At 36.7% G+C, this 16,871-nt stretch overlaps 1 protein-coding gene across 2 annotated transcripts in view; it reads left to right on the forward strand.

The window, feature by feature from the left end:
• ARL13B (ADP ribosylation factor like GTPase 13B) overlaps window positions 1-16,871 on the forward strand; it is a 65,058-nt gene that overhangs the window by 11,898 nt on the left and 36,289 nt on the right. For both annotated transcript variants that reach the window (XM_033087477.1, XM_033087486.1), the window contains exons 2-3: window positions 6,061-6,131; window positions 8,819-9,068. In XM_033087477.1, coding sequence (XP_032943368.1) covers window positions 6,061-6,131; window positions 8,819-9,068 — 321 coding nt within the window. The remainder of the gene's footprint in view (window positions 1-6,060; window positions 6,132-8,818; window positions 9,069-16,871) is intronic.

A 16,871-nucleotide genomic window follows, 5' to 3' on the forward strand; every position in this document is an offset into this window, starting at 1 on the left:
AACAGGACTTTGGTCTCTTAATCCTCACTTTTAATTTTTTTTTTTTACTTAGAATTATTTCAGTTTTAAAAATCTGTCTCTCTGTTAATTGAAATTAACACTGTTAATTGTTACCCTGAAACCATGAGCATGTAAACTTTTTGAGAAAACTTTTGCCAGTTTGATGTTAGAAGATAGGTGACTTGAATTACATTCTCTAATATTGAACTCTTACCTTGATGTAAAGGTTTTTACAAATTAAATTCATTACAGTACTTTCTCAATTTAAAGTTATATATTTTAATTAGTGTTTACTCAGCAGATGGGGGCTCAGAAATTACATTTATGTCGTTTCATTCAGTAAAAATACCTAATGAATGCCTAGCACATTTGGTCCTGAGAAGTTGTAGTAGTTGTCATAGTTGTAACAGTAGAGGAGACTGAATGACAAGCTGCATGAGAAAGTTAGGGTGTACTCACTGTGTTCGCGCGGGTGGTCAGCAGGGACTGGGGAAACCTCTGGCCTTGGAGGCTGCAGGGAGTGGCAGAAGAGGAGGCTGCAGAGTTTGGACTTGATTCTGTTTAAGGTTTTTAAGCAGAAAAATGCCATGGTTTGATTTTCATCAACATCATGGGTGGCTTTTATTAACAGAATGCAATTTATGACATTAGTTAACCTACCTGTTTATTACTGGGTAATCTCCCTTCTATTAGGTCCAGGCACTAAGTCAGGATTGTGATAGGCCTAAATCTGGCGGAAATAGTGCAAGATATCTTGGTGAAAATGAGCCAGACTCCCTGGCTATACAAACGTGATTAAATTTTAGAGTAAACAAAATGGTTCAAGTTACCCTTTCAAATGATAATAATTATTGTTTTTACAGACTAACTTCTTGTTAGTGCTGTAACCTTGGGTAACTTGTAGGGACACTCCGAGGATAAATGACACGGTAAAATAAATTTGAGCTGTCAAGACATGCTGTATAGTTTCACAGCGCTGATTATGCAGGGTTTGGGAAGAACTGAGAGCGTTTATTTCTGAGGCACTTACTGTGGGGCAATTACCAAAAAGATACTTTTATTTTTACCAAACTTTGCCGTATTTGATGGTGTTCGCTTCTTAACCTTTCTGGAAACTGTTCCCAGTGCTGTGATTTCTCTGTCCAGCTCATTTCTTTCTGACCCTAATTTTAAGGGTTTGTTCAAAGGTTCTCAGGGTTCCGTGTTCCCTGTCCCCTGCTCCTGTTCCTCCTGCCTCTCCCTGGACTCTTTCAGATGTCCTCATTGTTTTAACTGCCACATACGCCTATGTGTCACATAAACCAGTCATCTGTCCCAGCTTCAGACGTGTGTAAAACTGAACCCATTTCTCCTCCATTATGTGGTCCCTGCACATCTCTCTGGTTTCATCTCGTGGACTCCCTGTCTTGAATTTATGCTGTAACAAGAATGGCTCTTGGCCGAGCATTTACTGTGTGCCACAGGCATTGCGTCCCTTAGTCTCACTGTCTTATTTAATTTCACCACATCCCTATGGAGTGGATATTGTTATTGTCCCATTTCCCTGATGAAATTCTGAGAAATGAAACGTGTCCCCGGTCATATAACTTGAACATGGCAAATCTGGGACTTGAACACAGGTCTCTCTAACACCAGGTTTGTGGCTTTATATCAGTGAGTGCCAACAATCCTGATTGTGTTACTTACTAGTCTAATATACTGTACATCTTACAATACCAGTCCTTTCCATCTCTGCCTTTCTAGTTTGGGATATAATTAAAGACTCCGGGATAACTGTAATGAGAGTACAGTGATCACTTTCAACTTCTGGAAAGGTCACATTATTAACTACGTGATGATACTGGTTCCTTAGGTAGGTTTCTGTCGAGTTCCCATTAGACTCAATGAATAGTTGTATTGACTTGTGATTATGTCTGAGGCTAATAAGTATGTTCTCTTCTGTTTATGGTTTCTCTACTGAACTGTGCTCCTAACCCCTGGGGTTAGCAATTCAGCACCCTGCCAGTTCTTGCCTCCTTGGTGTGGTGTCTTTTCAGGCCAAGTTCTCAGTCTGGAATCTCTTCTACCTTTTTCTGTTTTCACCTTTCCTTTGCTTGGCAAACTTCTCCACTTTAAGAACTTAGCTGAGGCATTACCTTGTGTAAGAAGCTTCCCTGACCTTCTCTCGTATCTTGCTCTGTTTTCCTATAGCATCTAGTGTATATAGATGAGCATTTTAAACTGCCATCATGTCACAGTTTACTGATATTTGTTTATGTTTTAGTCACTCTCATTAGAGGATGAGTACTCTGGGATAGAAAACATGTCTCAGGCATTTTCCTGTCTGTAATACCTAATGCCTAATGTACTTTTATTGAATTCCTGTCTGACCAAATAATTAAGTGATTGATTTTATTACTAGCATCAGCTTTTCTAGACACTATAAACCTGAGAACACTGTCTATTCTTTTCTTCAATCGAAGGGCTAATGTATTTGATCAATAATCATAAGAGTAAAAGACATAGACAATCTTTCATCTTAGTGTTGTCATACAGTAACCATAGCCAGACTTTCCAATCAGTGATAATACCATATTTTAAAAAGCTATAATGGCATGTACATTTTAGCATGTGTTACCGTGTTTCCCTAAAAATAAGACCGGGTCTTATATTAATGTTTGCTCCACAAGACGCATTAGGGCTTATGTTCAGGGGATGTCATCCTGAAAAATCATGCTAGGGCTTATTTTCCGGTTAGGTCTTATTTTGGGGGAAACACAGTAGATTGTACCTCTTCATTATTTAAAGAGTTACATAGAATTTTGAGTGTTAGGTAAATGTTAACCTTTTAAACCCATTGTATTATGAACATGTAAATGTAATGTTATTAGGCACTGCAGTACTTCATGCTGTGATTTTTATTTGCTAATGTTATGTGTATTCATTAAGACTTTAATTACCTCAAAATTTAATTAAAGCCATGTTTTCAAGTATATGGCTTAATGATCTTAAAAATTAACTACTACAAGTTTAGTCAAAGTAAAAATAGAAATCCAGAGAGGCTTATTTTGTGCCAGTCTCAGCATGATTACCATTTTCCAAAGTGATTATCATGTTTGAAGGACTTTTTTGTGTGAACCTAATATCCTATTAAAAAAACTTCTACCAATGTTTTCCTTGGTAGCTTACTAGCTTTAAAAACAATGTGTAATAGTAATAATTTGATAGTTTTTTTTGTTTGTTTTTTAAGTGAAATCTTTACAAGAATAGGGGGAAATATAAGATGCTACCTGTGTAATAGAGGATAAGGGGCCATTTTCCTTGAAAAGGTGTGTTTGAGATTTTTTACTTTGGCTCATAAGGGATAGGAAAAGGTTTTATGATATTTCTAGGAACTGCTGACACAGTGGCTGTATGTTTGTAGCATGGTCTTCCGTGGCTTCTAGAATAGGCACAGCTGCCTGCTGTGTCTTCCTGTGGCTGCCTGTGTTCTACAACAGTCAGCATACATAATTACCTCCCCAATGCCTGCTTTTTTGTTCAGCTCTAAGGTTTACGAGGGCCGGGAATTGTGGATGTTTGTTTGCTGCTGTATAATAGGTGCTTAATCAATATTCATAGAATAAATGATACAAACAAGCATAAAATGGTGATTTGCTCCTAAAAGGAACTGTTTTCCTTCATGGTGATGTTTGAAGCACTGTAGATTCTGAAATGCATTATAAATTATTAAAGAGCAATTGAATTAGCTTTAATATAATTTTAGTCAAATTCATTGTCTATCTAGTATATTGAATTTTCTGAAATAGTGTTTAAAATGCTACATCATTCATCTTTATTTTGGGTAGACACTTACTGTATTTTGTTTAGGAAATTATTTTGTACTTTAATCTTGTTCTTTGATATTTCAATTCTTCAAACAAAATAATAAACGTATACTCTAATTATCTCAACAGCTTCCTTAAGAAGCAAGGTCATATATTTCAAAGTTGATAATGCAGGTAATATTTCCACAGGGATAGAGAGCTACCTAGACCTCACATACGACCTCAGCTCCTTTAATTCATAATCCTGTTGATCTCTTTGGCTTTCTCACCGACCCCACCACTGGCTGACTGGGGATGGGGCCTGGGGGTGCTGCTAATTGCGACTTACTTTATTCTTGCACTGACTCAAGTGTAGACATACTTCCATTTATTCCCCAAGGTGGGGAGGGATGCGTGAAACATTTAGAAAAGACGTAGCCTCCTGGATAACGAAGGAAATTAACATGGGCAGTAAATTAATTTCTCTCACAAAAGCCAAAGCCCTCACCATGGACTAAAGGCCCTACAGGATGTTGCATTAGAAGTGCATCTGATCTCTTGTTCTTCTTCCCTGCCCCTTTCTCACTGGGTTTTACCACACTGGCTTCCTTGCTTGAACATTCTGGCATGCGCCCACCTTGGTGCCTTTGCCCCAGTGTTCTCTCTTGCCCCAGATGTTTGCATGACTGACTCCCTCCTTCAGGGCCTTGGTCAGACTTCACCTGCTCCTGAGGCCTCCTTGACACCCCTCCATGAAGTTGCAACCCCCTCCTGTCCCAGCTCCTGCTCCCCTTCCCTGGCTCTATTATTTCTATAGTGCTGAATCCCCTTGCAACATACTATGGAACTTATAATTTACTTAATTTTTATGTTTATTATTGTTGTTTGTCTCCTGCCACTAAAATGGACGTTTAGTAAAGGAAGAGTTTTTTAATCTAGTTTTGTTTGTTTTTCTTTGTTTTGGTCATTTTACTAAACAGGTGTATCTCAAGCACCTAAAACACTGGTTGGTGTCTGGTATAGAAAAGATGGTCAGTAACTATTAGCTTAATAAATGATCAGTTTGGTTTTTATAGGACTGAGTTTGTTCTTCCTCATCTTGCGACCCGTAACTGGACTGCCTCACACCCTCGTCTCTGTCCTTTCTCTTTGTTATATGGACCCTTAGAACACATCTGGAATTTAAGAAAAAAGTCCAGATCCAAGAGAGCCAGGCCCAGAAAGATAAAAGAATAAAAGAAAAACCGTTTCTTACAATCTCAGTTGTGTTTTTTAACCCATCTTGGATTGATTGCCAGTGAAGAATGACTGTACTTGGCAGAAACCCTGCTTCTACCCCGTAGGAGTGTGGCCCTGTGGTTTTAACAGGGCAGCCACGTTATGCTGTGGCTTTCTCTCTGTAGTCCCAAATCCATGGTGTTAATGCACGGTCTCACCTCTTATATTGTGCAGTGGTTTAGCCTAGAACAGAAATGAGCTTTAGTGGCAGATGGAATCATCAGGTTATTAGAACCAGTATAATAGGTTTGTTCCTTTATACCTGTCCCAGGTTTAAGAAGTCCCTAGGAGTTAGGTGAATTAGGTTCTGCTTCTGACTTTGTTCTCATTGTCTTATGTTTTATGACTTTGGGCTTACGTTTCTTCCGTTGTAAAGTTGAACTAGACTGTATTTTGTTTTGTGACTCTGTGAAGTTTATTTCATCAGAAACATTTTAAGCATTATAACTGTAGTCCTCTTTCAAAATGTTAGCTCTTAGGTTACTAATTATGTTACTATACCATATTTCAGATTTCTACTTGGTAAGGTGGTGTCCGTATCTAGAAAAACAGAGTTGAGCACACAAGTGGTTCTTAGAATTCTTCTTATGTAATTTCACAAGAAAAAACAGATTTGTGATAATCCTTAGAATTTAATGAACTAGCCAATTAATTGAGTCTTTAGCCATGATAAATAACTCATGTTAGACTCCACCTCCTTCCCTACATTTCTCTTTTTTTTACCCTTATTTCTTCTCTGTTTTTTTTTGGGGGGGGGTGGTTATCTGTTGTACAATTTCCCTTTTTTTGCTTAGAGAACAAAAGGATAACACTTTAAAGGTATTCTTCATAAATTTTGCTTTTTCGATCAGTATTTTATTCATCATTTTACCCCTAGTATCTAACATTGCCTTGTACACGCTTCTTCAGTGTTGTTTGAATGAATGAATTTACTTTTATTTTTTTCCCAATATTGAAATAACTCAGAAAGTGATTTTTAAATTTTTATTCTTTTAAGAAAGGTGACTCTTGTGATGGTGGGACTTGATAATGCTGGGAAAACGGCAACGGCAAAGGGAATCCAAGGAGGTAAGCTGAAAAGATGTATTACTAAATTATTCCGAATTAGTATTTTGTTTACATTGCTTTATTACATATTCATTGGGTGCAGACAGTGCATACCTCCATTGCTTTTATTTTTGTCATGCTTGTGGCAAATGTGGTGAATAGATTTTTGGCTTACAAATACCAGCCTGTTACCATGTTTCAGGTGTGAATAAATGCGAAGATGCAGAGCCTCCTTGAGGTCTTTTGTCAGTTAATAGGGATCACATCTGTCTTCTAGCCCATAGGAAGGAAAAAGTAAAAAAGAGGACATGCATCTGCTTTTAAGGATACCCATTTTCTACCTACATTTTCTTCACACATATAATTATAGTCACAAGACTATACCTAAATGAAAGGGAGGTCAAAATACAGTTAGCCTGCACAGCTGTCTTTGTATGTCTTGATTTTTTTTCAATATAAGTAATTTTTGGAATAAGGATCGGGCCTCTGTGACATTAAAAGGTTTTATGTTATGTGTATTACAACTCATTGGATGATTTTATTTAGTTTTAATTTAATGCTTTGTATTACAATATAGAAGTAACTGATAGTGACTTTTTTGTGTACCTCGAAGATTTAGCACCAGCCAAGCATCTTAAGGTATGAATAGGGAGGGAACCTAACATATTTGTTTCTGAATAATGGATTTTGCAACAAGATACATGCATACAGATAGTCAGGGGGCTTTAATTTATGAAAGAAAATTAACACCTTGCAAAACTTTCTGTTGGAAAAAAACATTTTGTGACTCCAAATTTTACTATGTAGCATTAGATGTAAATGATGTATTATTGTCTATGGATTCATCTAACGCATTTTGGTACCTGTCATGCTCCTCGGTTATATCCTTGCAGACCACTCACTGTCCTCATCTAAATCAGTGTTGGCAAACTTTTGTATGTACAGAGCTACATACTAAATGCTTAGTTCTTTGGGGGCCATATGCTCTCTTTCCCAGCTCTATAACTCTGACATACTGGTCAACCATAGACAGTGTGTAAACAAAGGATCATGGTCGTGTTTCAATGAAACTTTATTAATGGGCACTAAAATTTGATGTGTTATGAAATATTATTCTTTTAATTTTTTGTAGTATTTTAATATAATAATATAATATAGTAATATAATATAATAATATAATAATAATGTAAAACACATTATTATTAGCCTTAGGGCTATATAAAAACAAGTGGTGAGCCTGATTTGGCCTGCAGGCCATGACTCCTTCCCTTCTTCCATTACTTCAGAGCCTTATATTCAAGGGAGCAGAAACCTAAGAATCTGTTAATAAGACCATGTCATTTGTTGTGTGTATTTAGAATATCCTCTTTCCACTAGGCTCTTCCTCTTCTGAATCCCACTCCAGACACCATCAGTTTCTTTACCTGAGTTTAGAAAATGCTCAAGATGTCACATCATGACCAAATAGTCAAAGCTGTCTTCAACTTTGTGCTTTGTACTCCCCTCTGGCTCTGATTTTGTTGTTGTTGTTATTCTTCATCTCCTGTTTACTCTTCAGCTTACTCTAGTGACTGTTTTCTTACGTTTTTTCTTTTTTTAAAGATACTAGTTATATACAACTACTTGAAGTTTTCCACGCTGAGCCTTTTCATGTGTTTGTATTTTTGTTTATGCTGTTCCCACTTGTTTTTCTAGAGAGAATATCTACTTACCATTAAAGATAGAATATCTTATCTCTAAAGATGTGTTTTTGTTATGTAGTCTCCTTTATGAAGTCCTTCATAAAGGACTGGCTCCCAATTCTGTATCTTCAGAGCCCTTTTCAGTTTGCTTTCACAGTCTCAAGGGTTTGCTCCAACCACAGTGTTGAACTTGTATGTACTTCTTGCCTGTGCAATTTCTGTTATTTAGATCACTCTTCTGTCTAAAGCCAGTTTAGCTTTAAGGCCTAAGTCCCAACTTCTAGTTCAAGTCTTTCTTGAACCTTAGTGATCTTTTTAATTTCTGATTGTCAGTACCACTCTTTGGCAGTTACAATCATATACTGATACACCCTGTACCTTCTTTGTGTTGTCATATACAGAAGTTAAAAAAAAAAATCAGTTAAAAATTTAAAAGAACTTCCAAAACATATTCCTGTGGAAGTAATGAAATCTATTCTTTATATTTGTAAGTTGCCCTCACAAGTCTCTTTATTCCAATTATAGCTTGAATTCAGTTAATTAAAAAACAGTGGTCCTACTCTTTGTAGCTTTGCCCATTCATCAGTTCTTTTAAGCTGTTCTCTAGATGTTCAGATTGTCTTTATAACTCCGCAGAGGATGTAATGGTCCCTAGGGATGTCTGTGGTGTTGTTGAAGGGTTGAAATTTTTGTTTGTAACTTGGTGAGTCTATAGCCTTAAAGGCAGAAGTTCACTTATTCATTATACAGACACTTATTAAGTGAGTTGTTATATGGTAGGCATTATTCTAGTACCTGGGGTTATAGCAATAAAAACAGAGAAATTCCTATCTGCATGGAGTGTAAATTGTGGTTTGATATTTTATAGTATCCACTCTGCTTAGATGTAATGTTTATTGTATAAGAAAAGAATAAACATTCCATTTAGTATTAATGTCTGATACTTTTTATGTCATTTAAGTTGTGAAGTTAAATTATTACTCATTTAGAGTCTAAACATTGTTTCTTTTGTATCATTTGAAACAGAGTATCCTGAAGACGTAGCTCCTACTGTTGGATTTTCCAAAATTGACCTCAGACAAGGAAAGTTTGAAATCACCATCTTTGACTTGGGAGGTGGAAAAAGAATTCGGGGAATCTGGAAGAATTACTATGCTGAGTCCTATGGGGTAATATTTGTTGTGGATTCCAGTGATGAAGAGAGAATGGAAGAGACAAAAGAGACCATGTCAGAAGTGCTAAGACATCCTAGGATATCAGGGAAGCCTATATTGGTGTAAGTACTATTGCGGTCATTGTAAACGTAGAGTCAGTGGCATTAGCCAGTGAAGAAATTTACCTAAGTTACAAAAGACTAAAGCTAATACAAAAGACTAAGCTAAAATAGTCATACTCTAGTGTAACAAAATGTGTGTAATTAACGAGGAGTTGTCAGTACACTGAGGCCTTGTTATAACGCTTTCCATGGGGATTAAGGGTTGGGGCTGTGTTACGAGGAAGTCTTGTAACTGGATCTCCTGGGTATTCAAATATAAGCTTTTTATTGGATAATTTACCTTTTATCAAATTTTGCATTTTAAATGGTTTGTTAACAGTGTTCTAGAATGCTTTTCAAATGTTTCCTCCTTTAATAACTAATTGGTTTTGCCATTGTCCTTTTTTTCTTGAAGAGTATTCTTGTTTAAAAGTTATTTAAATGGTTTATTCTTCGAATACCACATTGATTTCTCAATATTTACTTCTATAGTTCCAAATTAAACATGTGACCTGTTACTTAGTCACGTGTTTACATCATGTTGTCTAGCTGCCTAAACCTTTTTTTGAAAACTAAGTGGCAAAGGACTTTTGCGTTACCAGCCCTCATTGTATTTCTGTACAGTAAACACCAGATGGTGCTATAACTGTGACAGAGTAAAGTGCAAGTGCTTTGCTGTTAAAATCGGAGTAAGTTCAATGTGTGTCCTAGTCATCTTGTCCATTTGCTCTCATTCTTGTGATTCATTATTAAGGATTAAAACAAACAAATGTGGTTAAATGAGAAATTGTAAGCAGAGTTTCTCAGTGGTCCACAATAGTAAACGAACATTTTAAAATGAGGAAGTTTGGAAGTTCTGATTACAAAATGTAAAACTTCATTGCATCATTTATTGGTAAAGCTTATACTGTTTAATTTTTACACATAACCAGTTAGAGAAGTTATTTGATTTATATAATCAATCTCACCTTTTTGAATCTGAAGGAAACTTTAATAGACATACACAAAGAGTGAACTTTGTTGAAGCCGATAGGCTAAATTAGTCTCTACAAAAACATCTGTAGATGTTTAAACAGAAAACCAGTGACTTCTAAAGTAAAAAGTGTTAATGACTGATATTCTTTTGTAAAGTAATTATGTATGGTTCTTTTAAAACTAATAGTCATTCATTTAATTTATTTCATGCATTTATTTATTTATACATGTGTGAATTCAGCAAATATTTATTAACCATCCACTATGTGCCAAGAATCGTTCTGGTGATGGGGATACATTTGGGAACAAAAACAATAAAAATCCACATATGACCTCAGAAACCCATATTCTAGGGGGTGAGACCCACAATAAACGTAATAAATACATTATGTCATACATTAGGTGATAAACATGTTGAAAAACAAAGCAGGTAAAAGAAGATTGGGAATCCCATGGTGATGGTGGGGAAAGGGGCATGTATGTTACTTTTATAATCAGGATAAACATAGTAGTTGTTACGGAGAAGATGATACTGGGGGTGAGTCAGTCACGCAGATGTATGTGGAAAAGGCCCAAGGCCGGGGCATGCAGTTCGTAAGTGACTCCAGTGATTACTGAGTAATCAGATGACTTCAGCAAGATTATCTGCTGCTTTCAGTTCTTTTGCCTCTTTCAGCTAGTAAATTTCCAGAATAGAAACAAAACAAAACAAAAAACCCACAACTAGGGTGATTGCTTCACCATTACAGTTTCATAGTCAGATCTCACAAAGACATGAGAATTAATTATGGATGGTATGTTTATGAAGTATAGAAAGGTTTGTCATGTGATCAGTTTTTCTCAAGGGAGTTGGAGTTTTACAGCATAGAATTTTTATTAGTAAAGGTAAACTGCCTTTTCAAATGAATGTGCTTCAAGAATATACAAAATGTACAAAAAAAAATATATTCGTATTAAATTAAGAAGATATACCAAAGAATGAGTTTTTAAAAAATGATCGACCTGCCATGAGGAGCAAACCACTTCTACTAACAGTTTGATGAATTTCCTGTGCATATTTTTGTAAAACATGTAATGCATGAATTGATCATATAATACATAAAACTTTATAGCCCACCCTTTTTATGTTTATAAATTCCTCTTGAACATATACCCACGTCCCATATTTGGAAGTTCTCCTTACAACTCTCTATTTCCTTTGGTGTTACCTCCTTTCATCCCCTTTCACTCCCCCTGTTTCCCCGAAAATAAGACCTAGCCGGACAATCAGCTCTAATGCGTCTTTTGGAACAAAAAATTAATATAAGACCCAGTATTATATTATATTTAATTACATTAATTATATTTATTATATATGTTATATTATATTATACCCGGTCTTATAGTAAAATAAAACCGGGTCTTATAGTATTAATTTTTGCTCCAAAAGATGCATTAGAACTGATTTTTCTGGCTAGTTCTTATTTTTGGGAAAACACGGTAGCAGCAGTCTCCTAAGGAGTCTTCCTCCTTGCCAGCAGTCAGTCTCGCCTATCCCCTAAGCTCTCCTCTACATTCCTACCAGGAGCTCTTTTCTTTATTTGATGGTTTTCAAATTACAAAGCAGGTATATGCTTTAACAAGTGAAATAATGCAAAACTATATAAAGAATATGAGCATTCTTTCTAAACTGCAAATTGCATCATTTCACTACTCCTTCTGTGCTTAAAGTCCTTCAGGTTGCCTTTATAGCTCCATGCAGCTGGGAAATTCTGTATTTTAACTGATATAACTCTAGCACCTAATTAGATATGGCGTTGAAAAGTCCACTGTACAGTAAGTGGGAAGGGCTTCCGGGAAAACCCTACTACGCTCGGTGCTGGGGGCTGGTGGGTTGTGACGTACAGGGAGGGTCCGTGAAGCAGGAGACAATCTGCCGTCCTCCTGGTTGCACACAGCTGCTTGCTTCCTGCTCACAGACATGGACTTCTCAACTGCAAAATCCAATTCCCATCTCGTCTGAGCCTAATTAGTTGATTTCGCTCCTACTAAGCCTCTCAGAACTCACTTAAATACCTAGATAACTTTCTTTGCCCACTCTCTAATAAGCAAATAGAGAACAACCACAGAACTCTGAGAAGATTCAGTCATTCAACAGGAGGAAGTAAACCTGAAGAATTAGAACCTTGTGTATAATCACAGAGTCACAGATCGGTGGAGCCAGAGTCATTCATGCTATGGGAAGCAGAGTGGATGGCCGCAGGAGCAGGCCCCGGACCATCGCTGTCCCTGCCTCACTTGCTTCTGCATACTAGCACCCCAGCCAGACAGCATATGTCACTGCAAATGAAGCCCCAGCCAAATGTCACTTGATGTCATAGACTTGAGGGTTCTCTTGAAAGATCAGAATCGTAGAACATCACTAGGTTTCTGTGTTTTGTTAGCTCAGAAGCTCTGTTTGGCAGTTTTATAGCATTTACCATTTAATCAGTGTAATATTTTAATTAAAATCTCTGAAATAAGTGGTGAAAAGTTGAAAAACTGTGCATTTAGACAGAAGACGAAGATTCTGGAACCTAGATTCTAAAAGCTAGTGTGAATTTGTTTCTGATCTTGGCAAGTCAGTTTACTTCTTTGGACTTAGTGACTGAATGCCTCTGCTGTAATAAAAGTAGCTGTCAGATATTGGAATTCTGCATTTGTATTCAGCTGTATATAATAATGTGAACTATACTGTAGCTATCCCAAAATCCATTTCAGTAAAAAGGTAAAAGTGATTTGTATTCCTTCTAAAGAGCAAAAATAGATGCCATGCAAACATTCTGCTCTGTCTGTAATCATGTTCACCTGTTTATTTACCTAGAAAGTCTTTTTTCTCTCATATCCACTATAGAGATTACCTTTACTCTGATTAACTAAGGTATGAATTATGTTATCTACCCTCACGCACCCCTTACTCTTGCTTTAACCATTTATAACTTAATGTAAAACCTAAAACTAGATACTGTTGACAGATAAAGGCCTTTCCAAGAGAAAAAGGAACAACTTTCGCAGTTACTTACAGCACTGAAATCAGCATTAACCCCAAATTTGAAGCTCAACATCCACATAGAAATGTTCCATTAATAACACAAGGCACTATCAGCAGATTACCTACAGGAAGAACTGAGTCGGGAGGTATTTTAAACATCTGAACCTACTGAAATTTTCAGCAGCGCAAGGTTACACTGCTGTAAGAAGGCGCATGCTTTTTCTACGTCTCCCCTCTCCAGTATAGTCCTGAAAGTTGGCCTTAGAGAAATAGTAAATTACCCTCCTTTTTTGTGGTTGAATCTCCTAATATGTATCATTGGAATAACTCTGGAGACCCACAGGCTAAAATGTCCTCCCAGAATAATAACAATTCTGCTTGTGTTAGCACACTTGAACTCTTGGAATGGTGCCACTTTCTCATTACGGACTGCCTGCTTTTTTGGAGTTATATGACCTAACTAAACTTTTGGCTGAACCTTACAAATTGGATGCTTCACAACAAAACTGGTAAATATACAGGAGTTTCATTCAAGGAAGAAAACAGTATCTCTGAAAAGACTTTACTAGGTGTTATGAACATTTCAATAAAAGAGTTTTTTGACCTGGAGTTCTCTGCACTATGGGGGGACTCCCAGGACCCTCTGAAATCACACATACAATTCTGAGTACATGTGGATTTTTCTTGGGACCACATCCTGGCTCTCGTCAAATTCTGAAAGCATTTCATGGCCAAAAAGGTTAAAAACCATGACACTGAGTTTCCCTATTAGGAGAAACAACAACCAAGCTTTTACTTTTTCAATATGGGATATTTGTCTCTGACCTTTATATGTTTACTTGACTCACCTTCTAGACAACATTACAGGAAAATGTTAGTTTGCAAGCTTTTTTAAAATCATATTCTTTATTATAAGTGTCCAGAAGAAGTTAACTAGGTTATGGATTTTCCTAATACTTTCATTAGAATTTGAGTAAAATGTATTTTTACTAAGTTAGACCTTTAAATAATAAATAGGAGAACCTGGGTCCTTTTTAGAATGCTGGAAACCCGTAAATATGGAAGTATGGACGACCTTTGTCACTGAATCACTTGATTCTTCGGCATAGTGGTGAGTCCTTTAATTTACTATTTTTACCATCTGAATCCCCTACTCACTGTATTTATAGCATCTGTTGACTTCAGATTTCTCTTCTTTCAATGGAAACTTGCCAAGCTGTCATCTTCATAAACCATATTTAGTCATATTGACTCACCTCCAAACTTCTTGCTGAGGGGCTTCCTTTTGTCTCCTGCGGCATCCAGCATCACTCAGAGCAGCTGTAGTTCACAGTAAAGCTTTGCAGCTGGTTGGCTTCCTAGGTAATTTATGCACAAGGAGCCTGTAGGGGTCCCCATCTTTCCCTTCCCGCCCCAACACACTCTATTTAAAGACAAAACGACAAAAACTTGTTGGTTGACGGCACGATGTCGTCTAGAGCACACTTGCATCAGCACCACCCAGGCCTCCTGACTGTGAGAGGGTAGGGCCAGGGATGCCTCTGGCTTCAGTCTCAGGTTTTCCCAATCATTCTGATACACAGCAAAACTTGAGAACTGGTAGGGGAAAGTGTGGGCTTTTAGGCAGTGGGTAGCTCACGTAATCTTTCTGAGCTGCTGTGTCTCTACTTGTGTGTACGGATTTTAATACCTATGTTGTAATGGAAACAAATTCCAAATAATGTGTTTAAAGCATCTCGTGTGGTATTTTACTAGTGTTATATAAATGCAATGGTGGGTGTAAATGGTTATTGATGATATGTTGTGTCCAGATGGAGATGAATTCGGAGATCCAGTTTTAAAGTGTCATATTAATTCAGGCTACATGAAGTTTTTGGTTGCAGAAAATAATATTGCTTAGTGGGTAAGAATATGCGCCCAAGTGCTCATAATACTTTTTATTATTTTTAATGTTGCATACTTTCAGAACCAGTGGATGACTAATATTGTGCTTCCAATGCTTAAGCATTTTTTTACATTGAGGTAGTAATTTTGAGGAAAAAATTATTACTTTTAGTGCCTACTAAGTGTGTGAATAAAGTATACAGAATGTTCAGCAACTAATTATTTAAATATCGTGTTATTCTTGTTGCTTAGTTTAGGGTGATGCTATGATTTTAAAGTATAAAAATGAAAATTGTATGCGATACAGTGCTTTGAAAATTCCTGTGCTGAAGACTTCCTTTAAAAGCCCTATGTACAGATATAAATGCTAATAGAAAATTATTATTTTATAAATCCATCTGGATATAATTATGGTAATGAGTATTATATATTACTTAATATTCTTAATTTTCATGATAAGCAATTTAGGAACAATTGTAAACAAGTGTTGGTAAGGTAATAGATGAAAGGATATAGCACAACTTTAGAAAGAACAGAAGAAATATGTCACTACCTGTTTAGCTGGGGAGTTTATCATCAGCTTTAAATGTTTCTTTTTTATAATGCTTCTTAGACAGTTGAAGCTGACATGTGAAATACCTTTTTTTTTCAGTAATGCTTGATAACTGACACAGTGGAGGGCTCTTCAATTTCCTTATATTGTATAAATTAAAAATTATTTTATAGTGTTAGGAGGTACACGTATGTATATTTTTGTTCTCCCTTAGTCCCACTGTGCTTTCAGTTAATAATTTTGCCTCAGTTTGAGGAAACAGAAACTGTCACATAAGAACTCTCTCATTGTCCCACTACCAAATTTGCTCAACTGTCTGCTTTTATCCCTAAACCTTGCCTGCCTTCCTATATATGGAAGAATTATTTCTGCTTCTATCCAAGGCCAGCTTCTCCACTTGGACTCCAGATCCTACTCCTTTCTACTTTTCCGTGTTATCCCTTTTCTTTATCAAGGGTTTCTCTCTCTCTGGATCATTTCTGTCAGCAGAATGTGCTGTTGTGTTTCTTAACTTTAAATGTTACAGAAGCCTTGGACTCTGCATTGACTCTCCAGCTGTTGACTCCTTTTTATCGTCCTCTAGTCAGACTCCTGGAAAGAATCATCTCTAGTGGCTATTGTAATTCTTCCTGTCACATCTGTTCCCCAGTGTACTCCACTTGGGTTTCCATCTCTACATACAATTCCTTGAAACTGTTCTTGTTGAAATCAACAGATTATCTCCATGTTGCCAAATCCACTGTCACTTTGCCGTTCTTATTCGACCTTAAATTGACAGTTTTCTCAGCTTTGTTCTTCTTAAACACTTCTTCTGCATCGCAGCTCATTTTTTTGTTTTCCTTCTACGTCACTGATGGTTCCTTCTCAGCCTCCTTTATTGACCCCTCTTCTGCTTTAAGTCTAAATTTTGGAATGTTCCAGGCTCTTTTCTGGGCTTCCAGTGTTTCACCATATCTACATACTTTTTAGGTGACTTTTCTGTCTTTTCCCATCTCAGTAAATGGCAATATAACCCAATCAGTATCCAGTAGTTTCTAGCTCTTAAATCTATCACAAGTTAGTCTCATTTTTTTTTTTTCTCCATCACCACTCTTTACTATATAGTAGTTAAGAACTGGGTCTGGAGTCATACTGCCTGGATTCAAATCCTGATTCTAATTATACAGTTTCTGTGACCTGGGGCAGGTTACTTAACCTTGCTGTATCTTAGTGTTCTTGTTGGTAAACTTGTAAAATTATTAGAACAATGCTGGGACAAAGCAAGTACTTCATTAATCTGGATATTAGCACTGCTGCTACCACCTTCATTACCATGGCCCAAGCCTCCATTACTTCCTACTGGGACTACTGCATTAACCTTTAATTGTTTTCTATACCTGTTTCCTCTACTCAGCTGCCCCCA

The sequence above is a fragment of the Rhinolophus ferrumequinum genome, chromosome 2 (genome assembly GCF_004115265.2).
Source record: "Rhinolophus ferrumequinum isolate MPI-CBG mRhiFer1 chromosome 2, mRhiFer1_v1.p, whole genome shotgun sequence".
NCBI lineage: Eukaryota > Metazoa > Chordata > Mammalia > Chiroptera > Rhinolophidae > Rhinolophus > Rhinolophus ferrumequinum.